The sequence below is a fragment of the Centruroides vittatus genome, unplaced genomic scaffold (assembly GCF_030686945.1).
Source record: "Centruroides vittatus isolate TY-2023 unplaced genomic scaffold, ASM3068694v2 contig_620, whole genome shotgun sequence".
Classification (NCBI taxonomy): domain Eukaryota; kingdom Metazoa; phylum Arthropoda; class Arachnida; order Scorpiones; family Buthidae; genus Centruroides; species Centruroides vittatus.
In genome coordinates this window covers 1,435,324-1,457,906 of record NW_027122381.1, presented here as the reverse complement: position 1 = coordinate 1,457,906, position 22,583 = coordinate 1,435,324, and the positions used below count along the sequence as shown (strand labels likewise).

The window sequence follows — 22,583 nt, the reverse complement described above, 5'->3', positions numbered from 1 at the left end:
TTGTTTCTGCGCCAAAGACGACAAAACACGCCCCGAGATTACAGAAACAGTTATTCACACGGCATTAATATTTGACAATTCCGAACAATTTATGCTAATTAGCACGCTCCGTAACGATTTACGGCACCGTTCCTCGATCGGTAAGTGGTACCCCTGGCAATTACGTACAGTACGTCTATCGGAGTGTCGGTAGTTAAAAAAAATAAACAGTTTGGAAGACTGAAAAGATGGGTGAAAAGTCGGAGAAAAGCGAAAGAGAAATTCGAATCCTGGATTGTGTGCCACGAAAATGAACTTCGAATCGCTCGATTGTCACGCGATTCAAATGTGTCAGTATGAAGTTTTAGAGCGTGAAACCTTCCCCACTTTTCAAGGTCGCCCACGAAACTTTCTGTACTAATTCGAAAGAAACAATACACCGCAATAAAGAAGAGAGTCGTCCAACCGGGATAATCCAATTTTAATTATAGTTTTTACCTTTAAAGTGCCGACTTTTCCCGAAAGGAAAACGGTTACGCATCGAGTAACGAACTCTTCCTAATGATAAAAAAAAATGAAATGATTTTCTGGCCCGTGACCTTCTCCTTAAACACGTCAACCGCACGCATACTTTCCAGGCAAATTTGCAAATCTCTGACGCGCGATAATTGCCGAACGATGGTAATTTTATGTAAACGAAGCGTCAAGGAGCGACAAGAAGCTCGGAAGAGGAAAAAATATTTTGAAATATCGATAATTGAACCGAGAAAAACCTTTAAATTATGTACCCAACCGGCGCGCTTCCTAGGCTAGAAAGGGAGGATTCGAGCCGTTAAACGGGGAGGAGACGGCTGTAGTTCGCCCTAATTTTCGCAATTTTGGGACCGAAACACCGCGATTTTTTCGTAGAATCGATCAAAAAACACGAAGGGTGAAGAATTACGCTAGAGAACACCAAACGGCTGTCGGCAGTTAGGCAATTTAGCCTCTCACCTGGGAGCAGGAAGCCGTGGCACTATCGTGACGAGAATCATCATCGTCCGGTGATTTAGACATGGAGATGATCTCCGAAATTCCACCATTTCGACATCTTCTAACGGAGCTCCTCCTACATTATTCCGCAGAAGGCCCTACACCCATCGATCCGAAAAAGAATCGATACGACGCTAGATGGCGCCTCCAAGATTTATGACATACGCAAGTACGCGAGCTCATCGAATATATTTTTTACCTTAAAATGCAAAATAGTCAAATTTTTTTCGTATTTCTGGCTTTTCGACCTCCTTTTATTACGAAATATTTAACTTTTGGCTAAAATGGACCTATTCGAAAACTCTGGAGAGCAAAAATCGGACGACGCGACGATAGCGATTCCGCGCGACGGCCGCATAGGTCGGCGCGGCGTCAAAACTTCCAAACGACAAACGATCTCCGACTAAATACTAACGATTCCCATTAAATAATTTGAAAATTTTAGACATATTTGGTGTTTTAAACAGAATGAAATAATAAAATTTATGACTCGACCGAAGCGACGCGACTAGTGCCGCCGCACCGCAAACCAGAGCTTCGATGAATACAAATTTCTGCATTTTTTATTCGGAAAAAACCTTATTAAACATTTACGTAAATACAAAATATTACTTTATTTTGTATTTAGGTAAGTGTTTTGTAAGTGTATTAAATATTAAAAATAATGCGTTATTTGATACTTCTTACCGTATTTAATTAAAAGGGCGGATGGGCCAGACCGGATGCGGCTGGCATAAAAAAAACCGAATTATTAGCTAAAAGCAAGCGTGAAATATCTTCGTAGCTATACACAACTCGATGATATTTATATTAAGTTTTAAATTACGCCTTTTAGACGATAATTTCGTTAAAAACTAACGTTTCTTCGAAATCTTGCAAGCGCCAGGCGACGTGACGCGCTGGAGAATATCCCAAAATGACGGCGCGCTACCTAACGGCTTGAATTGGATAACTTTTTTTTTTTAAATTTAAACTTTGAAAAGTTAATTTTAAGTTATTTTTACTTAATTTGAAGCTTTAAATTGTTTTTCGGCAAATTTTAAAGTTGTAAAGGACGAATTTTATCGTTTTTTGTTTAATTTAAATTAATTGACATTAATTAATGGGGGAGAGAAACCGACCAAACGACCGTTGGCTTCAACGGACGCAGACGATATTTAAATTTATTTGAAATTACAAAGCATTTACCTTAAAAGTGGTTCTTCTGATGCACGCCGCATTCCATCTTTTCTTCTTTTTCTCGCTTAAAAATCTCAAATAATCGAAATTGTTTTCAAAATTCTGAAATTGAATCGTCCGCCTTCTCAAAGTGGGAGCCATTCCTACTCCGCTTTCGTGCGACTTCTGGTGACTAATTCCGCAATTATTAAACCTTTTTTTTTAAAAAAAAACTTTTATCCGTTATTGTTTTAAAATTTATTTTATATAAAAGTGCAAATTAATTTTATTTTAGTATTAATTAAAATTATTATATGATTTATTTTCGAGATAGTATCGTATAATTAATTTAAATCGCGTTTCTTCATCGGTCGCCATATTGAATTTTTAATCGGAAAATAATTATTATTCCTGTATATATTAATTAAAAATATTTTAAATTATTCTTTGTGTTTTGCATTACTTATGGGATTTGAGATGATTTCCTACATTTTTCTATTATGATACGAAAAAGCGCTTTTGATTTACTGAAGAACTCGTTAATATCTTTCAATGTATCAAAGAGCGGCCGTAATTATATCTCTACCGACGTGTTTTTCCAATACAAATTCCGAATAAATTCTTCCTCGTTCGATGCGCGAAAAGATATTACTTTACTCTTTCTTCCCCGTGGGCAGTAAAAAAACTTTTTTAGCCAGCCCATTACGGGTTTGCCGAAACAAAAGCTTTTTTAGTGGGCCGGCTAGGTGGTGAGAATTGAGACCCGACGTATCCGGACAGATTACCCCTGAAAAATTCCTTGGGATTTTTGATTCCTGGTTCCCCGGAGTAGGCTGCCATCTTAACTGCTCATCTCCAACTTCTTCCAGAAAGTTTACTTTGCATTTTTAGTAACCATTTTTTGCTATTTTAATTGTTAAAAATTACCCGAAATTGACTGAATTGAGGTATGGACCGATTTCTTAATGCCTCGGAAGGCAATTGGCACGATTCTCGGGTGTTTTGATATGCGGAATAGAAAATCTGCCATTTTCTTTAACACTAAAAAAGGAACCGTTTTAGAGATGGTATTTTCCCTGTTTGCCATTCAATGGCTTGCAGGATCTCTTGCAACCGATACACTGATTTGCACATCTTGAAGTAAATCAGAATCGTGATGCTTATACAGTGGTGCCTCATATAACGTACTTAATCCGTTCCAGGTGCACGTCCGTTAAGTGAAACGTCCGTTATACGAAACGCGTTTTCCCGTAAAAATACATGTTAAAACATCTAATTCGTTCCGCAGCATAAAAAAAATGAACATGGGGTGCGTTCTTTTATTCCTCCGCGTAACTCTGCGCGAGCGACATCCGTTTAAAAATTCCTGCGGAACGCGTTCCTAAATTCCGGTGGGAGTGCACGTCTCCGAACGGCAAAAACGGCCGCTTGTAGCAGTAGTTTACGGTGGAAAGCAACATGGCGTCCTCCATGGCTCAGATAGTTTCGTTTCCGGGCCCATTATGTGTTTTTATGAATGAGAATTTAGAAATTGTGAAAGCGCGAGTTAGCGCACGCGGTGATGTAACTGTCTTTAAGAATTTTTTCGAGGCTATTTTGAATGCTCTTTCAACAAATAATCCATTTTATGGTTAAATTTTACAATTGGGACCCTTCTTTTGCCTTTTAAAGCTCATATTTTAGAATTATAGATTTCTCCATCACGATACTATCGATAGTGCGGGCGCCGCCATCTTTCTTTCTTTCACCGTCGTGCCTAAATGCCTACAAATAGCAGCACACTCCTGTAGTAGCGGAGACGCAGAGCGACAGCTATTAAAAACGCACCCATGGAGCAGTCACCAATTATGCTGGAAAGTCCGTTGTTCGCAGCCAGTCCGTTGCTCGAGTCACGTAACGGCCAAACAGAAAGTCCGTTGTTCGCAGCGTCCGTTATACGAGGCACCACTGTATATATATATTACTGTTTCTGCTCTGTGGACACTAAGATCTTTTTAATCGTACCCATCGTAGGTGTGGTCAGGTATACATTGTGGTCACCCAGGCAATGAGGGAGGAGGCCTAACATATCTGGGATGGACCACCCAAAAAATTTTTCATTGCCTATTTGGATTTGATTCCACATCTCCAGAACACTAGACTGATTACCTTAACTGCTCCGGTCAGCAACCCTAGCGAAATAGTACTATTATTACGGGATATTATAAACTGATTCTGTATAATGCAAGTTTATTGATTAAACGATATATAAAATGTGATCAATTTTACTTCAAAAAGCCCCTTTTTATTAATAATTTTAACACAGTTTAGTATAATAAAAGGAGACAAATAAATAATCGAGATGATTCGGTCGGTATTGAACAATCTCTGCCCAGAATTTATTGGATATCTTTTCCTTCAAAACGAAAGAAAAAAATGATTTTTATGTATTGTGTCGGTGCTTTGAGGTAAATTCGTATGTCATTGTATAAAAGGTTCTTACAGATGTTTAAACCTTAAACGAATTAGATCTTTGTCTTGTGAGAATGGTTGTTCGTCTGTTATCTTGTTTCTGTCTTCGTTTTGAAACAGCCAATTTGTATAAAATTTAAGATTGGAATACTTGGATTATATGCATAGCTTTATACTTATCAATAGTACATGAAGGGAGAACTAGCGGCACTATGATTTGATCCCCAGTTAATTGACATTGAATTTGTATCAAGTTTTTCTTTTTGAGGCAAACTAGTTTCTGCATTTCAATTTTACTTTGTGTTGGTAATTTTTTAAGACGAAACTGATCAAACAGCAGCAGTTACATAAAAATTAAATTTGGTAAGATGGTGACGGGAACATTTCCGCTTTCGTTGAAGTTGTTTCATTTGGATACTTGCTTGAGCAAAAATCGTGGGTGCTCCATTACAACAATGCACCATCTCGTGCTTCCCGACTGTTTTGACTATTTGTAGCATAGAACAAAGTCACTCTCCATCTCCATTTGCCGTACTCACTAGACTTTGTCCCGTACAACTTGTTCCCAAAACTGCAAAATTTGTTAAAAGGAGGCGGTTTTCAAACTATTGCAGGAAAGAAACTTGGAGACTGATCTAACAAAGTAAGAGTAAATCCAAAAACTGCATACGAGGGACTTATCCAGAAGTATAAATGGCATTGGTAGTGGTGCCTAGTTTAATTGCTACAGATTACCAACCAGACTTTCAATACTGTAATCTGATGGAGCTAGCAAACTCACGACAGTTTCATGTGTGAGGCAATATATCATTATGATAGAACATCCGACACCTCTAGATCAGAGTGCTTACAGAAATTTTACAACGACCAGAGTTCAAATCTAGATCCCTCATAGTTGCACACTATGAGGGATCTAGATTTGTAATTGTATGGCGATCAAAATTCTGAACTTTCCAGATTTTTCTAAAACTTGGATGATTATGCCAATACTAAAAGTATGTGAGCAAAGAACAATTTGATTGTATTACAAGGCGCACTATCATCTGATACAATAGTCTCATGTAAATGTGCTTCAAGTATTTGGTCATACAATGCAATTGGTCTTTCATGTTTGCATTTTTTAATCCTGGTAGTCCACCTATTGCTGTTTTGGCTTCTAACCAATCAGAGGAATGAAAATACGTCATATTTAATGTCAATTTCTTAATTAATATTGCAACCAAGAAACATCATTTTAAAATATTTAAATCTGAATAGTCCTCAAGAGAAAAATACATCTTACACACCTTAATTTAAAACAGTTTACAAATGAGAGATTTTTCAAGCGTCAGAGTTGGACAAATTAACAGTAGCTTAAAAGGGTTAGTTGGAGGGCAACGAATGAGTATCATTATAAATCCTTCCGAGTGTAGAAGGGAACAAGTTTGTCGTCTAATTTTTATCCACCTGCCATTTAACAACAATTAACGTTTCTCATCACTTGGTGGATTTCTTGATCTTTGGTTGGTTGGGCCACTTAAATTACGTAGGAGGCAAATGAGCACGATACCAAGAGGATTGATTAGAGAGACTTACTGGTCTGGGAGTGGGAGGTTTAAAGGACGAGGTTGTCGTTAGGATTGTTGGCTTACGAGAGTATTGAACTTGGTAGGATTTGAGAGAAACTCCAAGACTATGTAAGTTGGAGAAAGCGAAAAGATTCCCCTCTCAAAGATTGGCCATAGAAAAATGACAATGGGTGTAACTGGTAGGTAAGTAGGATGTGGCGCAGAGGATAAATAAATATTCCTGTGACTAGTTCAGTTGACCTCAAACTTCCATTTCTTGCAAGTTCCCCTGGAGATGAATGGTCTTATCTGAACTATAGTGGTAATAATCCAATGTGTAAATACAAGTATATTGTGTAAATTTGCAAATAAACAACACTGCAAGTAGTTTAAACCTACAGTTCTTCTAGAGTTACCATAACCATTGTGCAGATGAGTAAACTTTCACACCTCACACACTGTAAGAAATGATACTTTATTTAATACAAAGTGAAGTTTAAAATACAAATAACTAAACTAAAACACAAATGTAATAATTTTATATGACAAATGACTGTAATTTATAAATGCAGCATTTAGTTTGTGATGTTTATTTAGGTTTAGTTTCTTGATCTGTAACGTGTCTACAATATATGGCATCCGGAGGAATCTCCTTGGGAGGATCTTGCTCGTAGAGAAAAGATGACGCGATGGCCAGGACGGTTCCGTCCTGACTGAACGCCAACGAAGATATGCTAGTGGGATATCTGTGAAACTGGCAGAGCCGTTTCTTATTGAATCCGTCCCAGATGTTCACGTAACCGTCGGATCCACCCGTGGCAAAAGTGTTATATACATTGTGGAAACTGATGGCGTTGACCGGATAGATCTGTTCTATGCCATTACTTTCTTTGATTCTGTGACACTTGAAAGCGTATTTCTTCTTCTGCACTTCGGGACTGGGATCCAAATACTCGACGGCAACGCGACCTGAACGATAAAGCTTTTATTAAAGTATTTGTATTTCTACAACATTAAAACACATGATAGAATGAAAAACCATAATCACAGTGTGTTATAAAAGATTATATTCTGGATCATGTGCACAAATTAGAGAAATTTTGGTTAGTTTATTGTTTATCATAGATAGAATTAAACTTATAGCTTATTTTATTTATTAGAAAGTTTCTTAAAAAGGAGTTTGAGAGAAAGACAAGTTTTTTAAAATTCTTCCTGCCCTATGGACACTAAAACCCATAACGCTACTTACATTTTAGTAGATAATTTACATAATTACAACAATAAATCATTTTTAGTAGTTCCAGCAGCCATCAACTAAATTTTCAATATTAACATCTACATCCTTCACTGTGTACTGTAGAAACAGTGTGAATTTTATAACAATGTATAATAGAATCATTTGCAATTTATTGTTTCCATACGATAAAACCTGTTATAACAATTTTCCTATATCTATATTACAAAAATCACAAACAGGTAATATTATTCAGCAGCCCTACTTCTAAATTCTTCTGATACGGCATTAAAACAAAAAACTAGTCCATTTGCTATAATTCCATGCATGCTTCTGCAAGAAATAGTTTGCAAAAGCAGTAATCTTTGCTAACAATTGTCTCTGAGACTAAATTTATGGGTGTGTTTCCTAGTAAAGCTGCTTTACTTCAGCTGTTGGAAGGTGCCTTAAGCAATTTTTGCTTTTGTAGGAAATTTCTACACCTTGGCTACTCGGCATTTGGTTTGGTTCTTTGCGTACGTTATTTTGTATGAATAAAATGCTTAGTCAGAAATGACGCAGAATTGTCGCAGAGACTATAAAATATCGGAAGCAGCCGATCAAGAAAATTTGATATTGCCTAGAAATATAATTATCTACATAATAAATGACGAAAATATAATGTGTGCATTCATCATTACTAATAAATCTTAATCTTCTATTCTATTCTGACACAAAATCTTATGTGAAAAATTGCATTTTTAATTTTTCCAATAACCAGTTTAAAACACATTTTTGAATGTCACAATTTTCATTTGAGGTAAAGTACATAACATGCTTATATTATATGGTGTCAGTGATCTTAAGTTTTGTCTTCGGCATTTGTGAACCTTGCTGCAGTAGTGCTACAGTGGCTAACTTAAAGTGGAAATAGCTTAACTGTCTTTTAACAAAGCAGCTTTACTAGGAAACATGCTCCATAATAATTGACAAATGTTAACATTTTTATTAGGACACTGCCACTGCTTCTAGAATGAGACAGATAAGGTGAAAGGATACATTTTGTAACATATGAGGTTGTCTCTTTGCTTCTTCATTTCAATGTACAAAGTTACAGTGAACAGACTATGTTTGTTTTAATACTGTATCATCTTATTACCTGACCACTCCATTGTGTGCCTGGCCAAACCCATAATGGGCTGGCTAAAAAAAACTCCTCTTAGTGCTCACAGGGCAGAAGGAGAAGGAGTAAAAAAAAAAAAGAATACTTTTGAGATGGTGGCACCCAGTAATGAATTAAGTTGCTAACATTTTCAGACAAAAGTAAGGAAATTATGATTAAAGTTTCCCCGATCCACCACATAATGTTACAAAATAGTAAGTAGATCTGAAAATGAACTTTGAATACATAACATCAAAATGCCAAATTATATTTTTCATTAATTTTCAATGCAATTTGGCCGTGAATCTTTTTTTGTCTGTTTTTGTACGAGTTCCATTAAACTCTTACACACTCTTAACGTAAATAGTCCTTTATCAGTGTGAAAACTTCTATGCCATCATCATTTATATCTTTAAATAACAAAGTCCTTGTGTTGGCTATTTAGAGTTTGGTCACCTACATTTAATGTGCTCTGGATTAGTTTTAATGTCTGGTTATATCATAAAATCTGCATTGAATCTTACTCTGAATGCATCCATAGTATGTCATTACGGTTTATAATTATCATAATTAATTAAATACTCTACCTTCTATCGAGCTAAGGACGTAACCTTGTTTATTTGGAAAACAACGGATGCAACGGGTTTGATATTTCAAGCTGGACTCTCTTCTCTGTTGAACGTAGCCGACGTTTCTCAAGTCCCATACGAGAACTCTCCTTCCTGCCGTGCCAACTATTAATTTATCTTTACATACAGCCATAGTATATACCTGAAATTTTTTAATATTTAAGATATCTTAATATGTATCTAAATTAACATATATATACATTATAATTACAATAAAATGTCAGTATTATGAAATTGTAGGATCAACAAAATAATTTCTTATAATGAATTTCATTACACTGAAATATAGAAAACAGTATCACTGACAACAAAAGAAAACTAATTTTTTTACCTATTTCACTACAATGATCTCTCATTCATAAAGGGTTAAACTTTTATAATGTAAACATTATAAAAGTTCAACTCTTTATGAAGTTCCCTGAAATTTAAATTACAATGACAACTGTTAAATTGAAATATTTTTCATTGAAATGTTACATGCATTAAGATGCACAGTAAATTGGTAGAGGATTGAAAAGAAATTTGTTATACAGTAGAGAGTCGAAAATCGGAATCAATTGGGGACTGGGGTTGTTCTGATTAGTCATTTGTTCCGATTACCCATTATGTACGAAAAAATACATTAACCTGTCCGATGTTCAAATTTTTCTCCATTGTGTGTCGCTTCGTGTTGAATTTTTCTCCGTTGCGTGTCGCTTCGCGTTGAATTTTCGTCGATTTTAAGCCTAACAAAAATTTTTATAATAATAATTGAGGCTATTGTATCGTTAAAAATTATTTCTTTATTTTGTACAAACAAAATAAATATATTGAAATATATAAAAACATGAAAATTATACTTTAGAAGTAAATCTAGTATCAAAAACATTCGATTCAGCATAACACAGTCCAACTGAAAATCGTTCCGATTACCAGCCATTCCGATTAACGACTCTCTACTGTACTGATAATTTTGTTGTATCAGCATTTGTTACAGTAACATTTTACAGTACTTTACTTTTAAATAAAAGTACTTCATAAAGAGAGACTTTTAATTTAAAATAAACAAATCACATATCTTTGCTCTCATATCCATAAATTTTAGATTCAATTACTAAATAAATATAAAATTCTGATGCATTGAAAATTTGCAAATTATTTGGCTAATAAAATTCATAATTTGCAAGTTCTCCAAATGTATTTTCCTCCAGTTCCTTGCATAAAGTTTATATTCTAATTAACAAATTAAACAACCTTCTGTATACTGATTCTGGTAACTAACTAGATTGCAACTTGTACTCTCAGAATCCAAGAATTTGTTTACTCCAACTTGTTTAATTCTTAAGATATTATAATGGTATTGTACTGTCCTACAATATTCTCCACGTCAAACTCTAAATTTGTTGTGCTTATATAAACCACCGTATTGCTTCAATATTTCCCATATTTATTTTTCTAGGTAATAAACTAGCTGACCCGGCCACGCGTTGTAGTGGCTCAAAATGTATCATTATAAATGTATAACACTTCCCCCGTGGGGGGAATTTCAAAAAATCCTTCTTAGTGTACATTCTCTTGACGTACCCTATTAAAATGCAATCAAAAACACATCTAAAATAGTATAATAAAAACCGAATTATTCACTTAATCCTGTCCCCCTCCCCCACAAGGAAATATCGAAAAATCCCTTTTTAGTGTATATTCTGTTGACGTAACCGATTAAAACGCAATTAAAAACGCAAAACACCGCATCTAAAATAGTATAATAGAAGCCGAGTTCTTCACGGTAAGCCTTAATCCTGTCCATCTCCCCCCAGTGGGGGGAATTTCGACATGTATATTATATAAAAACACGTGCATATTCGAATGCAATGTTGTGTCAAAATTTCAAAGGAATCGGTAGGAACAAACAAACGTTATATTTTATTTATATAGATAGATAGAAAATGATCTGCTTTAGTCCATTCTCACAGAAAAGCAAACTTAGGTTCATCAGAATTAGTGCCATCTGTTGGACATAAAAGCCTTAATCCATATATAAAGATATTTTTGGAAGGGGGGAAATGGTGGTTGTCACATATGCCATAAACCTTTGCAGGAGTGTAATAAACAACTTCCCAAAATTTCATGGCAATCGAATAAATGGTGTAGTAATGCATGAAGGACAGACAAGCAGACAGACATTCATTTTTATATATATATAGATAATGAAGACTTTTTACATTTAGATTTAAAAAAAAACTGTAAAAAAGCTATATATCATTTTATATAATTATTTTATGTATTTTATGAAACCATGTCCTTTTACACCAGGATTATGGACAGGAAGAGAAAATACAAGTTGACCAAAGAGGGGCATAGCCCGAAATGCGTACAAAAAAGATGTACCGTATCAACTCAACTAAATAAAGATAATTGAAGAAAAACTTGCCAGGTGTCTTAGAAATACACTATAAAACTAGTGTTTAATAATTCAGTAATTATTTTGTGTAATTATATCATTTTCTTATATATTGTCAATTTATCATATGTTTTATCCTTTTACTTCACCTTAATTTATTGTTATTTTTAATTTTTAATGTGTACAGTACTATTATTATTGTTATATATGGAGGATGTTTTCCCTTGCCTTATGACATCACCTCAATTGTGTATATAAATGGATAAATGACTTTTCTAGTGGTGTGCTCCTAATTTGAGAATTATAAGATTAAATAGCAGTGAACATTTTTTAATTTAACAAATAAAATTCATAAAATATAATTAATTGGAATTTCATTAATTTTATTGCTTGATGATGATACTAAGAAACCAACATGCTACGAAATTTTTTTAATATGTTTCCAGTCCAGTACAAAACTGCATTTTGTAATACTAAAAAATGCATTTATATTAATGACAATCAATCAACATTTCAGATAACTCTAATTTAGAAATATGAAAGAACTGCATTTAAAAATTCATACTTTTTCAGATTGTGTTAATGATCCAGCACTGCACGGAGTCCTTGGATCCCACAGCTTAACTGTCTGATCCCAGCTACCGGTGACGGCCACGTTCACGTCGGGACAAAATTCGACACATTTTATTGGTGCGTCGTGATTTCCCACAATAGTTTCTGAAAAACAAAGACCAATAAAATGTCAAACCAAGAAAGATTACTAAGGAACAAAGACAGATTGATTGTAATAAATTAATGGAATATACAAGAAAATGTAGCAAATAAAATTATAGTAAATTAAATAAGAAATTTAATTACCTAACTATTAATTAAAAGGAATGTGATTAACTAATACTGTTGTAAATAAATAAAATATTTTGTGTTTTTGCCAAACAATTTGGATTTTGATGGTCTAAACTGTTATAAGGCATTTAGTTACAGTAGCAAACACTTGATAAAATTTGTTCAGAAACAGATAAAAATAGCAAATAAATAAATAATTATAAACAAGAAATTAAAATACTAATTAGAAAAATACTTTAATATTGATCATAGAAACAAAAAACCATTGTAAATAAAGGTTTGCATTTATTTAATCAAAAAGTTTTAAAAGTAAAAACATTTCTATGACGTAATTTAACAATACTTCAAGCAGTTACGTCTTAACGGGTTGTTATAGAGACAGGAGATCCATTGAAAGCACGAAAAAATGAATTAAAAAATATTACTAGTTGATCTTTATGCAATAATTTCTGTAATAATAAGCTAAAAATTTAGATAAAGTACTGAAATACTAAGTTTATACTGTAATACAGATGTACACAGAGGAGAGAATTCTGTTTCCAAAATACTGTATATTCATGCATGAAAATGTTTCAATACTTTGAAAATAAAGCTTTTCCAGAAAATGTATCTGCTGTCATATATATGTATATATATATATGTCTGTATATAACAGCAGAGAAATTTTGGTTCTAATTGTTTAATTTATTGGTTCTAGAATGTTAACTGTATGGTCTATGTCTGTACAGTTAACATTATAGACCAATAAATTAAATAAAAAGAAAACTAAATTAAGAAGTTTACGTTAAATGTTATAAGTTACGTTAGACATTGTTTGATTCTTTTCAAAATGAGGAGATATATTTATTGGGTGACTTTAATGGTAGAATTGGAACTTTGAATGAAATGGAGTGGAAAAGTAGTGTTTTATCCTTGTTGGATTATAGTGTTTACCAGAGTTTGGAAGACAAATGTTTCAACAAGATTGGATTGAAGTCAGTGGAATTATGCCAAGCAAAAGGTCTGATGATTGTGAATGGTTGAGTTAAGAAGGATGTACAGGGAAAATATACTTTTATTTCACATTTGGGCAAAAGTGTAATTGATTATTTGTGTATAAATGGTTTGGCAGCTGAGAATTTAAAGCATTTTAGTACAGATAAATGAATTGAATCTGATCATATGATGCTACATCTAGAAATTTCTGCCAAAGAGCTGGGAAAAAAGGGCTATGCTAGACAACTGGTCCAGTTTAATAGTCATTGGAAAAAGGAATGGCGTGAGGCATTTGTAAGTGAAATACAAGATATTTGTTGGGACAGGCAATTTGATGATAGAACAAGTGAATTAAATGAATTTACTGTCATGGTGTCCAGTATAGTGGAGAAATTTAGACACAGTGGAAAAGGAATTAAGTGCTTCTCTAGGTACAATTCAGGGTGGTTTCACAATGAGTGTCTGGAACAAAAGGTTAATTTGAAAAATAAGCTGAGGAAATAGAGGAGACTTAGAAAGGACTGGAGATTAGAAGAATATATGTTATTGAAGCAAAATTTCAGAATGCTTTGTAAAAGTAAAAAACAGGAATATCTGACTAGTTTTAATCAACTCCTTTCAAACTGTAAGTTTAGCCAAATGTTCTGTAAACTGGAAGGTAGGAGTAAATTCTGTATTTCAGAAGAGATTAAAACTGATTTATTTATGCACTTCAAAAGTTTATTGTTCAGTGATAATCTAGTCAATGAAATTGTTGTTTAGAGATGATATCTGTAAGTTATCTAGATATGAATACTTTTCATGAAGAATTAGATTCTGTTTTGAGAGAGGCAAGGTCAGGTAAAGCAGCTGCCCAGGTATTCTAATGGAATGTTGGAAGTTGGCAGATGAGCGACTACGGCAGAAACTGTTGAACATTTTTAACAAAGTTTTAGTAACCAGAATTTACCCTGGCAACTGGAAAATGGCAAGAATTTTCCCCATTTTCATATCAGGAGATGTAAACAATAAAAGTAATTATAGAGAAATAGTGCTGTTGAACACTGTTAGTATAATCTTCTCGATAATCCTGTGTAAAAGACTGTTGTTATGAGTAGAGAGTGAGCAAATCTTGTCAGAGATGGAAGCGGGTTTCCGCAAAGGGTATTCTACAGTGGACCATGTATTTGTTTTGTGGAATTTTTTAAAAAAAAGGCTTGCAAAAAACAAAAAAAAAAAAAAAAAGTTGAAAAGTGTATACTTGTTTTGTGGATTTTAGGGCTGCATTCGACTCAGTGAATCATCTGATATTTTGGAGGAGACTTTCTGATTTGAGGTTAAGTTACAAAATAATATATCTACTAAGATCGATGTACACGAATACATCGGCATTTACGTTGGTTAATGGAACTTCTTTAGAATCCTTCTGCCATAACAAAGGAGTTTGGCAGGGATGTTTGTTGAGTCATTACTGTTTTCTCAATATATTAATGGTTTGGTTAATAGATTGAATGAAATTTCAAAGTTTAATGGATTATGGTTAGGAAATAATACCTACATTAAGGCTCTATTGTATGCAGATGATGTGGTAATTGTGGCTGACAGCCCATTAGAATTGCAGTTGGCAACTGATGGTCTGCTGAGCTTTTCAAATGATATAGACTTGCAAATTAATATTAAAAAACCTAAGATAATGATCTTTCAAAATGGTAATAAAAGATCAAGCAAACTTAAATGATTTTTGGATAAAAGAGTGATTGAAATAGCTGAAAAATACAAGTATCTGGGTATTTTTCTCCACATTTCAGGTTATTTGATTCAACAGTTAAATCTGTTATGTCTTATGGCACTCAGGTCTGGGGTTTGGCCAATGTTAATAACTTTGAGTTAATTCATAGAGAATTTTTGAAGAAAATGTTGGGCCTCAGATTTCATGCACCAAATGTTGCTTTTTATGAGAAACTGGATGGGTACCGTTGAAAATCTTTTTTATAAAAGTAGTTCTAAGGTACTATGTAAGAATACTGGAATTACCTAGGGACAGACTACCCAGAATCAGTATGGAAAGAATGTGAATGAATGGTGGTCAGATTTCAAACACTGGTTGGAGTGACTGGGATTTGGTGATATGGTTATTGAGAAACAAGTTGATAGATGGAAAGAACGAATACCGTCCATAGTTTTGAGATGTATAGAATTGGAACTACAAGAGATGAGGAATGTGTTGAATAATCTGGGTTGTTACACTATTATAGTAAGGTAAAGCTTGATTTTGGCATGGCAGACTATCTAAGGGATGGTGGACTCTCTATTGTGGCAAAAAAACAAATAGCAAGGTTGAGGCTGAATTGTGTTATATCAAGAAGTGGTTCTTTGGTGTGTATAATTTGTAATCAATTATATAGCTGTAGCGACTGGTGTTATCACATGTTCTGTAAATGTGAAAATAACATGTACGGTGAGTACATAAGATTGTTGTCTGGTAATTCTTGTTCAAAATTCTTGGATCTGTTAAAATTTAACAAGTTGTTAAAGAAACTAGATGTTTTAAGCTAAAAGAAGTTTTGTTTTATCTTCCCCCCTTTGATGTTATATTCATTTATATGTCAAATAAATTTATTATTATAAGAGCATAAATTGAAATGTAACTTTGTTACCTGTGCTGGAATTAAAATCAAACAGTTTTACTTGCTGATCTAATCCACCACTCCAAGCATGAACTGCATCCTAACAAAAATTTTCATAAAATTGAGATTAAAAAAAATATGCACAAAAAGTTAAATAACTACAAGGTGTGATAATAAAGTTTGAAAAATGGAAATGTTACTGTTGAGTTTTATGCATAATATTTGATTTGCGCAGCTGAGGTAGTGAAGGAGTTTCTGGCTATGCATGAATTGAGCCGAATCATCCTTACTCAACTGATTTGGCTCTAGCTGACTTTTTTGTTTCCAAAATTGAAATTGTCAATGAAGAGAGAGAAATTTGTAGACATTCCAGACATCCAGGCAAATGTGACATCCATCATGAAGGCGATAACGAAAGATTTTTTTATACCCTTTCAAGTATTTATACGAACGTTGTCAAAAATGCATTATATCATACGATGATTACTTTGGACATCAACAGAATTTTGTTTTCCTTATGCAATGCACTCTGTTTTTTTGATCATACACCAAACTTTATTGTCGCGCCTTGTATTAGATTATTTTTAGCAAAACAATGCATAAATTTTAACAAAAATATTTATCAATATCAGTTACAAATGACGTAATGAACTTGTTTTGAATTGTACAGCAATAAATAATTAAAATTAAATGAAATAAATTATATAATTTACATACTTTTTTTTCATATTATGCATTCAATCTTTAAATAAAAAATTTTCCAAAATTAAATTTCTACATTAATTTATGTAAACCAATGTAATTTGAAATAATGAAGTGTCATCTTAAGAATTATTGCAAATACCAATTTTCCAGCTGCATGTATCTTATAAATTTAAAGGACATTAATTTACAAAAGCATTTTATAATTCAACTTTATATTGTAGCCTTTTAAACACATGTTTTTATTGTTCCCCGTTCTAGGTCAAATTTTAAAACTCAGCCTCTGTCATAACGCACTATTTTATTAGTTCTATTAATACGCAAAATTTTGTTCAAATCTATCGAGTCATAACTTAGCAAAATGTGTTTCGGTGATTTGTCGATTTGAACTGCTGCACTTCAAAATCCATACTATAATATCACATAAAATGAAATTATTACAAACCTGAAGATAGTAAATAAAAATTGTGAACATACTGTAAGCCATAATCAATGTAAATATGTAACAAATCTACTCTAACTTGAAAAATTAATCATAATATTAACTAAATATACAATTCCAACTTTCAATATCAAATAATCTAAATTATTTTTATCTACCTGAAAACAGCAATCCAGTACGGCCGAGGAATGTAAATATTTTAATCTCATATTATTAGTTATTACATCGTATAATCTCACTGTACGATCCCACGACGATGCCAAGAGAAACTGATTGGAGTTCGGTCCGAATTTTACGGCGGATATGCAATCTGAAGGTGCATTTTCCAATTTGAATTCGTTCGGCGAATCGGACAATGTCATTTTTATTTTCGAAACTATATTCAAAATAAACAAATATGTATATATATTTAGAAAATTATGAATTATTACTTGTACAGTAAATATGTTCAAAGAAAAATCAAATTTGTATTCAATATTAGTTATAACCATGCTATTGATCTCATCAATTTTATAACTTAATTTTTGTATAAAATTTAAAATTTTATATAAACAAAGGTAGATATTATTATAATAAATAACACTAATATGGATTAAATTATATAGAAATATTTTTCTACAAACAAATTAAACAATTAATTTTCAGTTATACTTCATTGAAAATTCCAATTATACAGTATATACCAGGCATGGGCAAATGCAGCTCTTTTTGAGTTACATGCGGCTCTTGCTGAAAGTGCTATACTTCCCAGCCTTACCATACTATCTGCCACGAAAGTACAGAACTGCGGCTCCCATGCATTTTGCAAAACCTACATTTTGGCTCCCAATGAACTCTTGCTTGCCCACCTCTGGTATATACAGTGGAAATGTGGAAAATACAATTTGCAGGTCTTGTACACAATGCCATACTTTAATGTCGTTATAAATTTCTCACGGCACGGTAAATTTTCAGACATTCTGTATTTAATTATTATGTTATGTTTTAAACATATTACAAATATTTCTTCAAATCATAAAAAAAATAATTACAATTTTGAGGTTACAAAAGAAATAATAATAATTTTTCCAAATTATTACAGTATCTTTGTATTTAAGTATGTATATATGATAAAAGTATGACAATTATCAATATTACATGTTTTTGAAAACAGTATTATTTCATATGTTTTCTTTCCTTAAAATTTTCTACAGACTGATTGCCAATGGCTTATACTGGCACTGGTCTAGTCTATATTAAAACTTCAAAACATGATTTTTTTAGCAAATTTTTTGAACTGTTTATTTCAAGAAATGTTCTAATTAATACAATGTATTAATTAGAGCATTGTAAAATGTATTTTAATTAATACTAATTATAATACATTTTAAGGTTAATTCATGCAAACTTTATACAAGGTATTGCATATGTTTATCCCAGTGGAAAAATACTGTAATTTTTAAACAGTTTGTTAGAAACAACTCACATTCGAGAGTTTGATACAAAGACGGTTGGAACACGAGAAGCATCCAACGACCCCAAACAAGTATCGGTACTCGAGTGATAGCTCCAGAAAAGGCTAGGGGCAGCATTGATTCATCCCCATATAAACCAGAGTTTAAACCATCTAGACTATGCAATAACTGCCATCATTGGTCCCAAGCAGGAATGAGAAAGGAAGAGAATCGAATGCAGGGCCAATAACCCCACTCCATAAAAACCGTGACCACTGAAAAAACAATAAAAAGACTCTGACAAAACCATTTATGCCTGCAAAACACGAAAAGATGCAGAGAAAATTACTCGGAAACTTGATGCTGTCTTCAAAAAATACTTAGAATTACACATTGCGACCATATTGCAAACAAGAAAGTTCTCAGAAGCATCCCACACAAACTATAGGACATCATTACAGAACATAGAATGCATTTTGTAGCGCATGTACTTTGTTTGCCAAAGGAACGCACATGAAATAAAAAGAAAACAGAGCAGAATGTGAATGACCCAAACAAGGTTAACATTCTGTGGGACGATGCCAAAACCCTCACGACCGTTTGCATCGGCAGTGCCACTTGGCACAGGAGGACTCAAGACTGAGACCCCACAAAATGGGGACGACTAAAAATATAGTTTTTTCGTCTTCGACAGAACAACATGCAGATTCTCCGGGTGCTGATAGGAGATGCAACAAAAGACATTTCTTCAGCCGTCGGCCAATTTCACTAACACCAAGAAAGTTTGACAGCATCCGGAAGCAAACATTTCATATTCCACATGCTATTTAATTAACTGCATTTGATTCAAATCAAATTGCATATACACATACTTTTCAAATAATTTAATTTTTCCTCCAGGACATAGGCTTGCCCCATGTACGATGCAACTAACCTCCCATCTTCTGTTCAGAAGCAGTAAATATATAAATAAAAAATAACCGAAGAGCCTTATTAAATGAGGTGAAAAGTGTGGTTAGACTGAAGCAAAAGATATCCAGCTAGAAAAAAGATAGTAAATCTAGATGAATTTGACAAGCTGAATCGATTGGTATTAAAAAAAATTACTTACGATCAACTGTTTAAAAGTTACAAACAATTTTTTATTTCCGGCTATTTGCTTCGTTTAAAAACTTTATTAAGAAACACGCAAGCACTCGTCAATATTAATAAAACGAATTACTTTAATTCACCATAATACATTCCATCTACGAAAAAAAGTGACATTAAAAATGCTAAAATGGTGTTGTTAGCATGCGAACAAGCATGTATGTATATATACATATCTAATAAATCAAAATTGTGCTTTTTCAAATTGAACGAACTATAATGTAAATTAGGATGCATAAGCAAACTGAAGGTCACTGAACTAAATGAACTAAAAGAACAAACTAGTTCATTGAGGCATAATGAACTAAACTGACTGTTCTTTAAAGCAAACTAAAATGCACAAGACCAATCGGTAGTCTTGAGTTAGACCCATCAAGCGAACTCAAAAGGCAAGCAGAAATTCGTCATACTCACTCGGTTACATATGTCATTAAGCACGATGGAATTATTTACAATGAATCTGGGCTTGAGACTATAATGATTCGACCAATCAACTTAACTGTAACAAGTTGTAAACAAATCACGTGTTACAGTTAAAAGTTTTGTCATATAGCAATATAGTATGCAGAAACAAAATGGAAACCTCCTATGTTTTATTTTAAAAAATTAAGCAAAGAACAAAAAGAAATATTAGTAACATATATAGAAAATAATAAGAAAATGAACAGTGGAAAATTTGACAACAAATTTACAAGAAAAAGACAATTCAATTTGTGGAGAGAATTACTTGAAAAATTAATTGCATGTATTGGAGCTAAAAAATCCATTGTGTAATGGAAAAAGTATTTTAATTTAATCCTTTTGTCATATAGTTTTCTTCCTTGATCTATTTCTTAAATTGTTTTGTCTATTAAGATTATTTATTAATCAGAAGTGTTAAGTTCTGATTAATAAATAATCTTAATATAGTGTCTATGCTCTTAATAATTTACACATATAATTTACTATCATTTTAATTCTCTTTTTTGACAAATTAGATACTTTTTTTTATTTTCGGAAAAATTTGCTGTATAATTTTATCAATTACGAATTAAAATTTTTTTTATTAGTGTTGACTTGACACGAAAATAAATGGCATCTACTTGTGGTCGAAAAATTCATTGCCTTCTTAAACAACTCTTTCAGCTCTTTCTAATGCTTCAATTGTAATCAGAATAGCATATCCATCAGCCATTTTCACTTTTGCATAGAGATCTCGCAGGCTGAACTCAAAGTGAGTAGGAACTCACACGACGAGATGAGAAAGCACGCGAGTTATAAGTCAAGACTACCAATTTGATGTCAGAGTGCAAGATGGTACCACACGACATCTTTAACACGTCGAGAGTCGTAACACAAAAAACTCAAGACTAAGGGCACAACCGATGCAGGGAAATTTTCCCCGACCGAAGGGGCGACATGCTCGACCAGAGAAATTTTCCCCGGTCGAGCGTGACGTCACTTCCACAATTCCCTACATACACGTGTGCAGTAACAGAAATAGTTGATACAGAAATATGATTATTATAAATTAATTAAAATAAAAGTAAAAATTTGCTGACAAATTTAGTTTTCCCAATGTTAGTTTTTAACAATGACAATAACTTCACTTTAGCTCATTCCCAGATATCGGTTGTTTTGTACCCTACCATCAGAACCGAAGCAAAAGGTATCCAGCTATAATCGCATTTTATATGTGATCTTTTCTCACTATTTTGCATCTAGGGCTTTAAATAGTATGCATCTAGTACACGCTCGTCATTAAAGCCTTCCTATGCCCATTTTGACAGAACGACGGATATGCTATTCTGATCGCAATCGAAATCTCACTGCATCGGTTGTCGTGGTGGGTATGCGTTCACACACTAACGACACCATTTTAGCATTTTTAATGTCGCTTTTTTCATAGATAGAATGTATTATGGTGTATTAAAGTAATTCGTTTTGTTAATATCGACGAGTGCCTGCGTTTCTTAATAAAGTTGTTCTTAAACGAAGCAAATAGCCGGAAATAAAAACTCTTTTGTAACTTTTAAATGGTTGATCGTAAGTAATTTTTTTTAATACCAATCGATTCAGCATGTCAAATTACATCTAGATCTATCTGTGTCTATTTGTTATTAAGTTTAAGACCTCTTTTTAGCTGGATACCTTTTGCTTCAGTCTAACAGAGTTATTTATTTATTGACTTTATAAAAGTGCATATTTGCTTCCTTTTTGTAATTAAACTTCAACTAATTTGATCCACGAGGTCAAATCTACGTGAAAAATAATCATTAAGCTCATTAAATAAGCCAATGTCTTATTTATTTTTGAGTATAATAACGGTTTTCGGGTTATAAATTTGAAAATGTGGAACGTCGGTTGAAATAAATAAAATGGCGGTGTAAGCACTCGAAAGCTTAAAATTATAATTACATAAGTTTATTTTTAAGTAAATGTTATCTATATTTAAACTTATAACAAAAATATTTCAAAAACAAACCTCGTATGCAAAACTTAAATTCTCTAACGATCGCGATCTCTTTCGATTTAAGCGCCACCTGATATTTTTTTTCTCTTTCAAAATTAATAATTAATTTTCAAATATTGTAGATTTCGAAATATAACCGGATGTTTAAATAAGTAATTGAAACAATTTAATTTAAGGATTTTTTAATTAGTGAATTCAAATTTATTAAAAAATTAACTTCAGGTCATGACGATCCCAATTTACTTTTTTTTTTTACGTAGTATGGTTGCTGTATATTCGAATTATGTGTGTACCCTTCTTGTAATCCAAAGAAATGATTCTTGGTAGACGACCTTACAGCAACGGTTATTCTAACCATTGCTGTAAGGTGGTCTTTTACTTAAAAAAAAAAAAAAACGCTTTTCGCCCTGTGGGCACTAAGAGGGCCTCG

At 33.0% G+C, this 22,583-nt stretch overlaps 2 protein-coding genes across 3 annotated transcripts in view; both read right to left on the bottom strand.

Moving 5' to 3' along the window:
* LOC136979426 (rhotekin-2-like) overlaps nucleotides 1–2,358 on the bottom strand; it is a 31,962-nt gene extending 29,604 nt beyond the window's left edge. The window contains exon 1 of one of the 2 annotated variants that reach the window (XM_067275404.1): nucleotides 2,200–2,358. In XM_067275404.1, coding sequence (XP_067131505.1) covers nucleotides 2,200–2,331 — 132 coding nt within the window. In that variant the 5' untranslated portion in view covers nucleotides 2,332–2,358. Of the gene's footprint in view, nucleotides 1–972; nucleotides 1,131–2,199 lie in introns of those variants that run through there. The other variant, XM_067275405.1, reaches the window with a different exon arrangement.
* A 4,265-nt stretch (nucleotides 2,359–6,623) lies between these two features.
* Bub3 (mitotic checkpoint protein Bub3) lies at nucleotides 6,624–22,210 on the bottom strand. The gene is made up of 6 exons (XM_067275400.1): nucleotides 22,166–22,210; nucleotides 17,278–17,495; nucleotides 16,006–16,075; nucleotides 12,117–12,268; nucleotides 9,130–9,313; nucleotides 6,624–7,136 (listed from the first exon to the last, which is right to left on the bottom strand). The coding sequence occupies exons 2-6, from the start codon at nucleotides 17,479–17,481 to the stop codon at nucleotides 6,757–6,759; spliced, it is 990 nt and encodes a 329-aa protein (XP_067131501.1). The 5' UTR covers nucleotides 17,482–17,495; nucleotides 22,166–22,210; the 3' UTR covers nucleotides 6,624–6,756.
* Between the last annotated feature and the right edge of the window lie 373 nt (nucleotides 22,211–22,583).